This window comes from Antechinus flavipes, chromosome 1, assembly GCF_016432865.1.
Source record: "Antechinus flavipes isolate AdamAnt ecotype Samford, QLD, Australia chromosome 1, AdamAnt_v2, whole genome shotgun sequence".
NCBI lineage: Eukaryota > Metazoa > Chordata > Mammalia > Dasyuromorphia > Dasyuridae > Antechinus > Antechinus flavipes.
This window is the reverse complement of record NC_067398.1, coordinates 610,913,894-610,929,635: the sequence shown is the minus strand read 5'-3', so window position 1 is coordinate 610,929,635 and position 15,742 is coordinate 610,913,894. Positions and strand designations below refer to the sequence as shown.

The 15,742-nt window shown below is 35.5% G+C and overlaps 1 protein-coding gene across 3 annotated transcripts in view; it reads left to right on the top strand.

Moving 5' to 3' along the window:
* Nucleotides 1-13,162, top strand: part of ENPP2 (ectonucleotide pyrophosphatase/phosphodiesterase 2) — a 178,504-nt gene extending 165,342 nt beyond the window's left edge. For all 3 annotated transcript variants that reach the window (XM_051971022.1, XM_051971021.1, XM_051971023.1), the window contains 2 exons: nucleotides 4,098-4,254; nucleotides 12,554-13,162. In XM_051971022.1, the coding sequence (XP_051826982.1) occupies nucleotides 4,098-4,254; nucleotides 12,554-12,724 (328 nt within the window). In that variant the 3' untranslated portion in view covers nucleotides 12,725-13,162. The remainder of the gene's footprint in view (nucleotides 1-4,097; nucleotides 4,255-12,553) is intronic.
* Nucleotides 13,163-15,742: the final 2,580 nt, after the last annotated feature.

Here is a 15,742-nt window from a genome sequence, read left to right as displayed (position 1 = left end):
GAAAAAGCATTTGATAAAATCCAACATCCATTCCTAATAAAAACACTTGAGAGCATAGGAATAAAAGGACTTTTCCTTAAAATAGTCAGGAGCATATATTTAAAACCATCAGTAAGCATCATATGCAATGGGGAAAAACTGGAACCTTTCCCAGTAAGATCTGGAGTGAAGCAAGGTTGCCCACTATCACCATTATTATTTAATATCGTATTAGAAACACTAGCCTCGGCAATAAGAGTCGAGAAAGATATAAAAGGAATTAGAGTAGGCAATGAGGAAACCAAACTATCACTCTTTGCAGATGATATGATGGTATACCTAGAGAACCCCAGAGATTCTACCAAAAAGCTATTGGAAATAATTCATAATTTTAGCAAAGTAGCTGGCTACAAAATAAATCCCCATAAATCCTCAGCATTTTTATACATCACCAACAAAACCCAACAGCAAGAGATACAAAGAGAAATTCCATTCAGAATAACTGTTGATACCATAAAATATTTGGGAATCTATCTACCAAAGGAAAGTCAGGAATTATATGAGCAAAATTATAAAAAAGTCTCCACACAAATAAAGTCAGACTTAAATAATTGGAAAAATATTAAGTGCTCTTGGATCGGCCGAGCGAACATAATAAAGATGACAATACTCCCTAAACTAATCTATTTATTTAGTGCTATACCAATCAGACTTCCAAGAAAATATTTTATTGATCTAGAAAAAATAACAACAAAATTCATATGGAACAATAAAAAGTCGAGAATCTCAAGAGAATTAATGAAAAAAAAATCAAATGAAGGTGGCCTAGCTGTACCTGATCTAAAATTATATTATAAAGCAGCAGTCACCAAAACCATTTGGTATTGGCTAAGAAATAGATTAGTGGATCAGTGGAAAAGGCTAGGCTCACAAGACAGAATAGTCAATTATAGCAATCTAGTGTTTGACAAACCCAAAGCCCCTAACTTCTGGGAAAAGAATTCATTATTTGATAAAAACTGCTGGGATAATTGGAAATTAGTATGGCAGAAATTAGGCATGGACCCACACTTAACACCATATACCAAGATAAGATCAAAATGGGTCTATGACCTAGGCATAAAGAACGAGACTATAAATAAATTAGAGGAACATAGAATAGTTTATCTCTCAGACTTGTGGAGGAGAAAGAAATTTGTGACCAAAGATGAACTAGAGACCATTACTGATCACAGAATAGAAAATTTCGATTACATCAAATTAAAAAGCTTTTGTACAAATAAAACTAATGCAAACAAGATTAGAAGGGAAGCAACAAACTGGGAAAACATTTTCACAGTTAAAGGTTCTGATAAAGGCCTCATTTCCAAAATATATAGAGAACTGACTCAAATTTATAAGAAATCAAGCCATTCTCCAATTGATAAATGGTCAAAGGATATGAACAGACAATTTTCAGAGGATGAGATTGAAACTATTACCACTCATATGAAAGAGTGTTCCAAATCATTATTAATCAGAGAAATGCAAATTAAGACAACTCTGAGATACCACTACACACCTGTCAGATTGGCTAAGATGACAGGAAAAAATAATGATGAATGTTGGAGGGGATGCGGGAAAACTGGGACACTAATGCATTGTTGGTGGAGTTGTGAACGAATCCAACCATTCTGGAGAGCAATCTGGAATTATGCCCAAAAAATTATCAAATTGTGCATACCCTTTGATCCAGCAGTGTTTCTATTGGGCTTATATCCCAAAGAAATACCAAAGAAGGGAAAGGGACCTGTATGTGCCAAAATGTTTGTAGCAGCCCTGTTTGTAGTGGCTAGAAACTGGAAAATGAATGGATGCCCATCAATTGGAGAATGGCTGGGTAAATTGTGGTATATGAATGTTATGGAATATTATTGTTCTGTAAGAAATGACCAGCAGGATGAATACAGAGAGGACTGGCGAGACTTACATGAACTGATGCTAAGTGAAATGAGCAGAACCAGGAGATCATTATACACTACGACAACGATATTGTATGAGGACATATTTTGATGGAAGTGGATTTCTTTGACAAAGAGACCTGAGTTTCAATTGATAAATGACGGACAAAAGCAGCTACACCCAAAGAAAGAACACTGGGAAACGAATGTAAACTATCTGCATTTTTGTTTTTCTTCCCGGATTATTTATACCTTCTGAATCCAATTCTCCCTACGCAACAAGAGAACTGTTCGGTTCTGCAAACATATATTGTATCTAGGATATACTGCAACATATCCAACATATAAAGGACTGCTTGCCATCTAGGGGAGGGGGTGGAGGGAGGGAGGGGGAAAAAAATCGGAACAGAAACGAGTGTCAATATAATGTAATTATTAAATAAAAAATTTAAAAAATAAAAAAAATAAAAAATTAAAAAAAAAAAAAAAGAATCTACTATATGATAGACACTGTGCTCTAGTAAACTCCACTGAAGTATGGGCTTGGTCCAAGTCCTACTCTTTGCAGGGGATCCTACTGCGGATTGGACCCCCTTTTATAATAGGATGCTCAGGTGTAGAGCAGAAAGGAACTTCAGAAGCTATTTATTCCAATTTTCTTATGTAATAGTTGAGAAAACTGAGGTTCATGGAGATTGAGACTTGTCCAAATTCTCATAGGTGGTGGAGGAAGGAGTTGAATGCACATCCTCTTGATTCCAGAGTCTGTGTTCTTTCCACAGAAAACCACATGGTGTCCTTCAATTCTTGAGTTGAAAGTCAATTAATTGCTCAAACCAGAAGCCAGTAGTAACCCAGGTCCTAAGAAGCTATATTTAACTATTATAGCACTATTATAGCAAAAATCAACTAGATCCACTTTGAGGACATTTGGATTGTTTTAGAACTTTCAAAGAGAACATCTGAATCCATGTATCACAGGTTCTGCCAATGCAATGTGTTTGTCCATTTCTTTTGAAAGGAAGGGGGTGAACATATGTTTTCTCCAGTAGGTCAGTAAATACACAGTAGACTATAAGGGAAATCATGCAAATGAGTAAGCTAACTAATTAATAAAAACACCTACCTCATAGAGCTATCAAATGAAAATATTTGTAAAGTACTTAGCACAATGATTGACCCATTTTGAAAGCTATATAAATGCTCATCACCTTCCCTTCCCTCCCTAATTACCATAGATTTTAGGTAGCATCAACCTAAGGGATTTGTTCTTCCCTTCCCTCTCTAACATACCTCCTATCCGTCCTCTCTTCCATTCTCTGGATAATTTAATTGATCAAACATTTTTAAAGGACTAGACAATAACAAAACTTGACTCTCGAGGAAGGCAATATTGGGGGAATTTGATATGAGTACAGGGAATTATGTAGAAGGTAATTTGAGGAGAGAGAATGAATAATAGTTGGAAGACCAAAGAGATGATTCCTGAGTTGAATCTTCAAAGCTGATCAAGATTCTGAGAGGTGGAGATGAGGACCCTTCTAATGTGTTCTAATCATGGGACACAACTTAGACAAGTGTTCAGAGTAAGGAAATGGAACAGTGAATTTGGAGAAAAGTGAGTTGTTTAGTTTGCCTGGAATGTAGAGTAGGGGATAGGAGGGGATGGGTTATGAGAAGTAAGGCAAGAGAGAGAGGTTAGTGCAAGCTGGTGGAGAGTCTTAAATCAGTAAGTTAGACAACTAACATTCATTAAATACCTACAATATGCAGACATGGTACCAAGTGCTGGAGATAGAAAGAAAGGCAAATGACTGTCCTTTTTCTAAAGGAATTAACAGTCTAATGGGGATATCACACACAAGCAATATGTACAAACAAATTATAGAGGGTACAAATTGGCCATAATAAACAGAGGCAAGGTATTAGCATTAAGTAGAATTGAGAAAAGCTTTTTGTAAAAAGTAGGACTGTTAGCTGAAATTTGAATCTAGGAGGCAGAAATGAGGAGGAACAGAGCCCTAGACTTGTGGGACAACTGGATGAGTATATTTTAATCAGCCCTCTTGTCAGCAAATGAGAAATGATTTTGCCATGTATGGGAGTCAATCTTAATGCCTTGGTTGTTGTTAAAGAAGGAAGATTACAAGTCATTAAATTTTTTTTTTCTTCTACCAGGCATGTTGAAGGAAGCTCCATTCCAATTCCTACTCATTACTACAGCATCATTACAAGCTGCCTTGATTTCACTCAACCTGCTGACAAGTGTGATGGTCCCCTGTCAGTATTCTCTTTCATCCTTCCTCACCGGCCTGACAATGAGGAGAGCTGCAATGTGAGTACAAAAGGATGTTGAGGCAGTAGGTGTGGATCTCTGACTAACATAAATACCACTTCATAACTCTGCAAAAGGCAACTTGTCATCCAGGAAAGATTCTTTAGGTTTTATAGAGCTTTTAATCATTTTCAGATTTTTTTTGCCTAAGTTACCTCATTGAATCAACTCTGAATATTACTTGCATTGTACAGGAGAGAAAATGAAGGCTCTGAGAGGTTGAGAAACTGTATTTCATCTATTATGTGCAGATCTTGCTACATATATGTCTCTTCCATTAGATTAAGAACTCTTCCAGGGTTGAAATTGTTTTGGCCTCTCCTTACCTTTTTTATACCCAATACTTAGCCCAGTGTCTGGCTCATGGAAAACACTTAATAAGTGGTTATTGACTAATTGTCCCAATATCATATATCTAGCAAGTGGCAATATAGGACTTCAATCTATATCTTTTGGTATCTTTTTAAAAATTTGATATCTATATCTTTTTGATTTTGACTCATAAATCCAATCTTTTAGGAATTGTCTCTCAGAATGATGGTAATGATTTTCATGGTGATGGTGGTAGTGGTGGTAATAGTGAGAAGCGTCATTTCTATACTGCTTTGTAGTTTGTGGATCATTTAATATACTTTATCCCATTTGATCTTACATCACACAATGCAATCTCTTAACAAATAACTACAATTTCAGCCCTCTGAATTGGTTGTTTGTTGTCCTTTGTTATCAAAGAGGATCAAAATAACATCACTATGTTAAAGTCAAATTATTATATCTGACTGTGGCTGATCAGACCGATATGAACTCAGAATGTTCTGCCACAGGTCAGTCACAAATAGTCTCTATTATGACCCTATTTGGGGTGGATTCTCTAACTTTGCACATCTCGTGTTTCTCCTGAGTTAATTCATTTCTGTTTTGCTCCTAGTGCACCTTCTCTGATGAGGGCACGCCATGTATGAAGTCTTGTGCCAGTGTTCCCCATGTCATACAATCAATGCTAAAGTTTTTAAGAGAGACTTATTATTATCTCTACTCTGCAGATGAGATAATTAAGTCTCAGAGAAATTAAGTCATAATGCATACAATCTTATCAGTGTTACCCAATGTAGGATCTCAGCCTTCTTGACTCCAAGTCCAGCATTCTACTTATTGTGACAAATTGCCTCTCTAAACATTAGGAAAGAATGGTTGAATTATAGCAAATGTCCACAACATAAAAAGCTTGGATTGTGCTTCCATTTGTACTCCCCAAATGAATTATTCAAGAACTGTGTTTAAACAAACTTCTCCCTTAATAAACGAAGCTATATATTTGAGTTTCCCAAGTTTTGCATTGTACATCCAAGGATCAGGCTCAGTAAACACTTTCATGAGCTCATAGCCCTAATCAGCATAGAAGGTTAGTTTTCATTTGTGAGGTTTCCAGTACTAGTTGAATTGCTATTCTGAACCCAAAAATTACAGTATGAGAACCCAAAGGAAAACCATTGAAATGAAGCTGACCTGACATCTCAGCTCTCATAAAGAGAGAGAAAAAAATGAAACCAGAAAAACAGCTTGAGAAAATGAATTGGATTTGTCCTGAACTGCTGTGCACAAATGACAGTCTTATGAGAAAGGAAATGCCTTTTTACCTTGTGGCTACCCATTCAAATGTTTGCATTTACAAAAATTAAACTCAATGAAAATGAAACTCTAAGAATTGGATTGAGGACCCTCTCCCCACCCCAATGAGGGGGTCTATTCTATGGGCATGTCTATTCTAAGGAAAATCTCACTTAGTTTGAGATTCTTTTTTGAAAATGGCATGATTCCCTGAGCATCAGATGTAATCTTCTTGGGAGAACTATATTTAGATTTGTCCTTCCCCATGAACCTCAGTACTCTACATGGAAGATAGTAGGGGGAGAAGAGAGCCCTTAATTTCCCCGGACTGCAAAAATATTCTGCATATTTATGCTTTTTGGCCTGGCACTACTCAGTGCCAGTTTCCTGAATCAACACCCTCATACTACATATTTAGCACTGGCACCAGTGAGCCCTCATTCCTAATCCAGGTTTGTGTGGGCTGAATCTTTCCGAGAAATTCAAGTTCCCAGGCTTCAGTTCAGAGTTCAATAAAGCCACTGAGGAAAAAAAAAGTGTGAACATTTGAAGTTTTAAGCCCTGGAACATGTAGGACTTTGTCTCTTTTAAGCCATCTTTTAAGAAGCTTTTGTGGGCTTTCTTCTGTAATAATCCAGGATTCTTTTAGAGTTCTTCTTTCCCATTATGAGAGAGGAGAGTAGGAGAGGAAAAAAGAGGGGAGGAGAGTAAAGGAAAGGAGAGAAGAAGGAGGGAGAGGAGAAGAGAAGAGAAGGAGAGGGGGAGAGAGAGAAAGAGTGAAGGGGGAGAGAGAGAGAGAAAAAGTGAAGGGGAAGAGAGTGAGAGAGACAGAAAGAGGGGGAAGGGAGCGAGGGAAGGAGGAGAGACAGAGAGAATGTTACTGTTTTCTATTTTCTAATTAGTCATAATGCTGATTGTTCATTTTGGGACATCCGAATCTCTTCTGATAACAAAACTTGTGCCAAACCCCAGTAATTGTGAAGCAGCTGGTACAGGAGAGAATTCATGTCTTTCCTTGACTGTTTCTGACCAAATATCTACTCCATCAGTGGAATGGGGGTCAAGTTCTCCATAAGCCTCTGAGAATCTACTTTAAATGGGAACCATGCAAATAAGCACAATCCTTCAAGTTGAGGTCAAGGAAGAAGCAGATGGGGCGTGGTGGTGCAAAGAAAATTCACCTTGCCTGCCAGCAATGATGAATTATTAATAATAAATTATGAATTAAATAAACCTAAACAGGGGCTCATTATATACTTACTCATATTGAGAGGTTTTCTTAAAAATCAACTTCCTGATTCTTCCTGCCTTTTAATATTTGAACTCTTTGGTCATAGAGAAGCATTCAATAAGCATTTATCAAACACCTACTATGTGCCAGGCACTGTGCTAAGCTCTAGGTATACAATGAAGAACAACAGATAGTCTCTGTTCTAAAGGAGTTCAAAATCTAATGGAAGAGACATGTAAACAACTATGTACAAACTGTCTACCAGATAAATAGGAAATAATCAACAGAAGAGTAATGATAATTACAACAATGATGATGAAATGTAATTTATGTACTCACTTTGTAATTAGAACAAGGTTCTATTTCTGTTAATTATACATACTGGCTGCATGCTCAAGGCATCAAAGACTAGAGATTATAGAGCAATTGCCAAGTGATGAGTGTTGGTAAGGAGGTGGTAATGAGGGGTGGGATGGGATTCTTCTATGGCACTTCCATAATTTAGTTTGATCATGGATGTGACCAAAGATAATAGCAATAAATAGCTACAATAATAGGTCATTCAGTTAGCCCACATTATTAAGCCAAGGTCCTAAACTAAATGCTCAGAATACAAAGAATAGCAAAAATAGATTGTGTCCTCAAGGGATTCATGTTGTAATGGGGGAGACTAGAAATTAATAATTATCAAATAACATTTTTTTGTTCCCAAAGAACATAAAGAATAGAATATTAGATTGATTTAGAGCCAGAAAATATAGAATGGGGGGTCTAAGCTTTAGTATTTCCACTTATGTGACTGATGACAAATCTCTTAACTTCTTTCTACCATACTTCTCAACCTGTAAAATGGGTCAGATATTATATATCCTTATTCACTTATGCAATTATTATGAGGAATGGGCTTTGTCAATCTTTGAAAGTTAGTGTGAGTCATCATTACAACATATGAGGATGGGCTAGAAAAACAATTTAACTCCAGTGTTCAGCATCACCAAGGGAGAGATTTAGGTGAGTTGAGGAGCTCACAGTCTTATGAGATATAGCCTTACCAATCTTAGTTACTATTAAAGGATTTTCTGCAATTAATCTAGAAATTTAGTCCTTTTCACTTAGGTAATTATAATCTTGACACTTTTATGATTTGTACCACAGTAATAATTCAGGAACAGAAGTCCCTTTTTGCCTCTATAGAAAATCGAATATATGTGTATATGTATGTGTATGAAGGGGATGGGATATAAGAGAGTTCTATGAAAGATTCCATTTAATTTGTAGTAAGCCATGAGCATGCCCCAGTGCAGATAGCCACAAAACACATACTATGTTTAAGCTAAATATAAACAGTGTTTAGTGTTTTCTTCAGATAAAATTTACAAGGTTAATTCGAATCATATTTTCTGATACCTATTAGAGTTATTATGTTGCTGGATCTTCATCTAGGTCATGCGCACTAATCTTGGGTGTCTCCCAAGCATCTGTCCTTGACCCTTTTCTTTTTCCCTTTCATTTCTTGGTGATTTTTATCAGCTTCCATAGGTTCTGTTATCATCTCTATGCAGATTATTCTTAGATCTATCAAACCAGCCCTAGCCTTAATCCTGCATTTTGCATCACCAACTGGCATTGTACAACTAGAAGAGACATCTTAAATTTGACATGTTTGAAACAGAACTCATTATCTTTTCTACAAAGCCTTCCTTCTCCATTATTGTAAAAGACACTATCCCTCCAGATTTACAAACTTAGTTTCTTCATGTTCCATGTTGCCTAGTCATGTTGTTTCTATCTTCACAAGATCTCTTATGTAAACCCCCTTCTCTATGCTCACACAGCCGTTCTCTTAATGCAAGCCCTCATCACTTCATATTTCAACTATTGCAATTGCCTTCTGGCTTGATCTCCCTGAAGCAAGTCTCTTTCTGCTCCAATACGTTCTCTATTCAATTGCTAAAGTGAATTCCATAAAGTACAAGTGTAACCATGCTTCTTCCTTTACTTAATAAACTTCAGTGGTCTCCTTTTGTTTCCAGAATTAAATATAAAGTTCTCTGACATTCAGAGCCCTTTGTTGCATAATCCTTTCCTATCTTTCCAGTTTTCTTCTTGTTCAGTCAAGTGTGACTTTTTTGTGATCCAGTATGGGGCAAAGATATTAGAATGATTTGCTATTTCCTTCTCCAATGGATTAATTGACTTGCCCAGCTAGTAAGTGTCTGAGGCCAAATTTGAGCTCAAATCTTTTTTTAATGGTAACTTCAAATGGTAAATTTTATTTTTCCAAATGTATTCAAGACATTTTCCATCTTTCATTTTTGTAAAACTTCGTGTTCCAAATTTTCCCCCTCCCTTCCTTATCTCCTTCCTCTCCAAGATAACATGTAATCTGATATAGGTTAAAACTGTACTATTCTTTTAAACTTATTTTTATATTTGTCTTGTACAAGAAAGATCAGATCAAAAGGAAAAAATAATATGAGAAAGAAAAAAAAAACAAATGAACAAACAAAAAGGTGAAAATACTATGCTTCAGTCTACAATCTCCATAGTTCTCTCTCTGGATGTGATTGCCATTTTCTATCCCATGCCTTGAATTACCACATTGTTGAGAAGAACCAAGTGTATCACAAGTGATTATCATATAATCTTGCTGTTATTGTGTTATTGTTATTCTTGGTTCTGTTCACGTCACTCAACATCAGTTAATGTAAGCCTCTCTAGCTCTTTCTGAATCATCCTGCTGATCATTTCTTATAGAACAATAATATACCATTACATTCATATGCCATAACTTATTGAGCCATTCCCTAAGAGATGGGTATCCATTCAATTTTCAGTTTCTTGCCACTACAAAAAGAGTTGCTAAAACATTTTTGTACATGAAGGTCCTTTTCCTTCTTTCATGATCTCTTTGGGATACAGAGCCAATAGAGACACTGCTGGATCAAAGGATATGCAGAGTTTTGTAGCCTGTTGGGCATAGTTTCAAATTGCTTTCCATAATGATTGGATCATTTTACAACTCCATCAACAATGTATTAATGGAATAACAATGGAAGGCTTCTTGCATCTTTATGTCACAAGTTGTTGACCTTAGTAGTTTGATCCTTAAGTTTTTGCTGTAAAAATATTTTCTTTGTAATCAAACATTTCCTTGTCCCAAAGACCATGTTTCTCATCTATTTCACTTACTAAACCCCAATGTTGACATTTAGGGCTTACTTTTTTTTATTAATGATAGTTTTTTTTATTTTAAAAATATATGCATAGATAATTTTCAACATTCATTCTTGCAAAACATTGTGTTTCAAATTTTTTCTTCCGCCCTTTCCCATCCCCTTTCCTAGACAGCAATTAATCCAATATATGTTATATATGTACAATTATTCTATACGTATTTCCATAATTATGCTGCACAAGAAAAATCAGATCAAAAAGGGGAAGAATGAGAAAAAAAAGCAAGCAAATGATAATAACAAAAAAGGTGAAAATATTGTGTTGTGATCCACATTCATTCTCCATAGTCCTCTTTCTGGATGCTGATGGCTCTCTCCATCACAAGTCTATTAGAATTGACCCGAATCATCTCATTGTTGAAAAAAGCCACATCTATCACAATTGATCATCATATAATCTTGTTGTTGCTCTGTACAGTTTTCCCTTGATTCTACTCATTTCACTTAGCATCAGTTCATGCAAGTCTCTCCAGGCTTTTTTGAAATCATCCTGCTGATCGCTTCTTACAGAAAAACAATATCCCATAGTTTTCATATATCATAACTTATTCAGCCATTCTCCAACCAATGGACATCTACTCAATTTCCAGTTAGTACTCAGTTTTTAGAAATCAAATCCTTAGTCATAAGTTTAAGATCAACCCAAAAGAAAATGCCCAGAGGAGTACCCTGCAGTTCTGTGTTTGCATTGTACTGTTTAACAATTTTATCAATTCAGAATGAAGGCAGAGATAGTACAAATCCTATTTGCAAATGAGCCAAAACTGAAAAGAACAGCAAATGTACCAGATGAAAGGGTCAGAATTTAAGAGACCTTGACAAAGTAGAACACTGGTAACAAATCTGGTAAAATTTAATAGTGACAAATGCAAATTCTTATACTAAGTCCAGAAAAATCATCGTATGAGTATGAGGGAAAAGTGTTGCTGTATAATAGTTTATCTGAAAAAGAACTAGGAATTGATGTATTAGGGACTTGATAGGAGTCCAAAGTAAACCAACGCAACATGGACTCAGACCACATTGATAGAGGTATAGTATTAAGACTAGGGAAATGATAGACCTGTTGGCACACTAAGAGTATTGCATTCAGTTCTGGGTGACATACTTTAGGAAGAACATTGTTAAGCTATTGGTGTCCAGAAGAAAACAATTATGACAGTCAAGGGCCTTAAGATCATACCCAAGTAGGCCAGTTCCAAGGTTTGGGAGATGCTTAACCCAGATGAGAGAAGATGGGAAGGGACATAATAAATAGTTGAAGAACTCTCACTTGCAAGGTGGACTAGATTTGTTCTACTGCAGAAGGTAGTTCTAGGTTTGGAGCAATGGATAAAAGGACCAAAGAATCAGATTTTTATGTGGAGAAAACTTCCTACCAATAAGTTTATGAAAAAATTGGAATGTGATGTCTTATGATGCAATTCTTAAGATGCAATTAAGATGAATTGTCCCTCATCAGAGGTCTTCATTCATGGGTCAAGTGACTATTTCTTGGGTACATTTTAGAAAGAGTGCTTGTTAAAATATATATTGGATCAGATGGTTTCTGATATCCTAGAACAAATGGCTTCCTCTGTCTCTTGCAACCTTGTGATTCTTAAGAAGAATTAATATACATATTAGTTCATTCTTTTCATTTTCTTATGAAAAGGATGATGCTTAATCAATTCTTCTGAAAGATATGCAATATATATCTGATTTTCCATGTGTTGGTCAAGTGTCCTTCTTAATTCTCTCTATGAAATAGAAGAACTTTTCAGATTACTTATGTATGTGCTGAACTATTCTAATCTGACAGTGCCTAAGGATGAAAAATGTGGGATACTTTAGGGACATTTGGGTTTTCTAATTTTGATTTATGTCCTGAGCATTCATTAAGTTGTATACCCACACACACCACATGTCTCATTTATATGGTACAACTAATTGCTGTTGAAAATGTTTACAGTTGAGGGTAGGTATTTGTGGGGCATTTTTGACAGGACTGTGGTAGAAAGAGGGAATATGTATGTGTGTGTATGTGTGTGCGTGTGTGCGTGTGTGTGTGTGTGTGTGTGTGTGTGTGTGTGTGTGTGCATGCTACAAGAGAGATGGAGGAAATTTGTTGGTTGTGAGCCTAGAAGCGTGTGGAGGTCATTTGTGGAGAACCATAAAGGAATATTTGCTTTGGAAAATTTAGAATTCAGAACGTGGCTCAAACAAAGTTGCATTTCTTTTATAGAGCTCAGAAGATGAATCCCGGTGGGTTGAAGATCTTTTGAAGATGCATACTGCTCGAGTGAGAGACATTGAGCAGCTCACCAGTCTGGATTTCTTCCGAAAGACCAGCCGGAGCTACCCTGAAATCTTGTCTCTAAAGACATATCTGCATACATTTGAAAGCGAGATTTAACTTTCTTCATCTTTCTCAGTGTAGCCCTTTATCAACTGGTGTATATTTTTATATTGTTTGTATTTATTAATTTGAAACCAGGACATTAAAAATATTAGTTATTTTGATCCTGTACCAAATCTGACATATTAAGCCCAAGTTGTCACCACTGTTTTTCTCTAATACTTAATTTAGATAGACTTACGTTTTGAGTAGAGTTTGTGATACTGCAGTTTGAGTTTTTAGTGGAAGCTTCTGAATGGTCCTGCAGATTGATATTTGCATCGAGGAAATATTAATTCTCTAGTACACAGTTGCCGCATTTATAGTTCTGTACTGTATCGAAATACTGAACTTGTAAAGTTACATTCATTTACTGTTAATAATGACAGACATATTTAAGCCTTATAGACCAATCTTAAATATAATAAATCACACATTCAGTTTTTTAATGCTTTACATGGCTTTGATTTTACTCTTGAATTGAGTTATAAATTAGAGGATTCTCTAAATGGTCATATACATATATAACTTGCTTCTAGTTCTTGAGCCTTGTCCTTATTGGGTGCAACCCACATGGTTAATGTTTCTTCCATACAAACATCCAAAGTTGTCTTCATGGAATAATTTAAATATAAACTGCCCAGAAAGCAATTTACTAAACTAGAGGATCTCTAAAGATTAAACAAAGTCCAGGACTTTACTACCATTAATGAATTAGACACCTTAGCTCAATTATACAACCAAACAATAACCAAAAACAAACAAACAAACAAACAAAAAACCGGACAGCCTGATGGGGAAGACCAAAAAGCCCAAATTCATATTAATTTTGCTTTTTAGGGTTTATTTACAAAAACATATGAATGGCTCATGATTATGCTTTTGTTAGAGGAAAAGATTATCTAACAATAGGTGGCAAGAGAGGATAGTAATGGAATTGGGGATCCCAGCATTGTACTACGAAAAAATCACTTCTTTCTCCATGTTGGCCCTAGAGTTGCTCCTGCCCTTGAATTTTCACACTGTAAATCAATGAACGTAAAAAAATGCACATCTAGATCAATCATAGAAGTTTGTGAGATGTCAGATTAAGTCAGTGAATTTGTATTTTAGTAGAGTGAATGAATTATCTCAAATTTAGGCACAAGTCATGCTTGGCTGAAATAGACAAAGGGGAAGGTCAATAAAGACCATAAATTATCTCCATATTTGTTACAAAATCTCTCCCTTTTTTTTTTCTTTTTCAACTGAGTTATCCCAATATAAAGTAATCTATGTCTTGCTGATTGCCCCTTTAGCTCATAGTTTTCCCTTTTGGATTTGAGTTACAAAATACTAATAGACTTCTGAGGGAAGGCTTCCTCTTTCTTCCTTTAGGTGTTTTTTTCCTACCTTTTCCATTCCATCCCCAAGCCTTTTCATTGGGAGGTGAGCAAAACCTCAAAATTTTAGTGATCAACTAAATATTGGATATTTAGTTATATTTATAAGTGGATATCAACCACTTCTTGGCGAGGAAGCATTACATTTTCCCCCAGGGTTTGAAAATTTTCAGTCTCTTGAAAAATCAGCTTCAGTAGATGGCATCCATAATTATATAAATTAAGATCAAATATACATCACTCTATAATAGAACAGGGAATTAAACCAATATCTGAGAAAAGTCCCTTTAGGTTATCAAGAACAGCACATAAATAGCAATAATTGGATCAGATGGTTTCTGATATCTTAGCACAAATGGCTTCCTCTATCTCTACCAACTCTGTGATTAGACATAGATACAGTAGACATAGCACCATACAGGGAGCATCATTTGATAAATTACTTCCAGAATTGTGCAAAATTCCCAATAGTACATACATATCCAAAAACAAAAGCAAGTTAAAATAATATTAAGCCCACTGAATAACAAAATGGGGCAAATGACAAAACTATAAATAATTAACAATGAACTAAGCAAGTTTAACAAATGATGTTACAAAACAGGCATGATAACAATACATAGTAATAAGAATAACATGCAAAGGATAATAAAGTAGAAATATTCTTCAGAAATTTATGCATCTATTAATATGTGTAATCACATTCAAGACATAGTACACAAACAAACATCAGAATTATCATCAGTCCACATGAACAAATATTTCCCATTCCATGAAGGACATTATACATTAGTCTGGTCATGGATTAGATAGTACTTCTGTGACCTCCATACCTATCTTCTTTTATGCGTATGCATATCAATAATATGGGATAATCATACTCATCAGTCTTGTCTACCTAAATCTGACCCTATATAAAGTACTCAATCTGCTTAGCAGGATTACTCTATTTTGAGGAATGTGTCTGTAACTTAAAAGTCTCTATGGCTGTGGTCCTAGACAGAAGAAGATTCAGCACATTCCTATCATTTGAATTTATCAGATTATAGAACCATTCTTAATTTTAAATTCCTATCATTGCTGAATGGGATGATTACATCACTCACCAGTAATCTCTTTTGTTTATAATTCACTATGTTGAATTATTATCAGTTATTACTTGTCTATTACCAATGGGTATAAGTAAGTGATTGTGATGAGGTGTCCTTAGGGGACCTTTATAGGTCTCAGAGGCTATTTTGTAAGCAGTGAAGATGCTCAGGCTGTCCACAATTAGGTATGTTATAATCTGTTAATTTATGAATCTCGTGAACGCTAAGATTGTTCAAAAGGATTGCTACTTTGTTGAATGTCTGAATAGTGAAGACAGTCATATCATTTCTTTCTTTGTTTCAGCTTTCTTCGGCATTGAAGATATAGTTAGGTGGTCAACTTCTTTTGGGTTCTCTTTCAACCCAGAGATACACTAGTTATTAGAATATGCAATTGCTGCATCTTCGGGGACTTCCAAACATGATTTATTAGGTAGATGTGGCTTTTGTTCAAACATCAGCATGTAGGATGTAAAACCAATGGCATCATCCCAAAAGAATTGTCTGAATGTACAAAAAAGCTACATGCTGTATTCAATAAGATTCTTATTGTGATCTCAGCA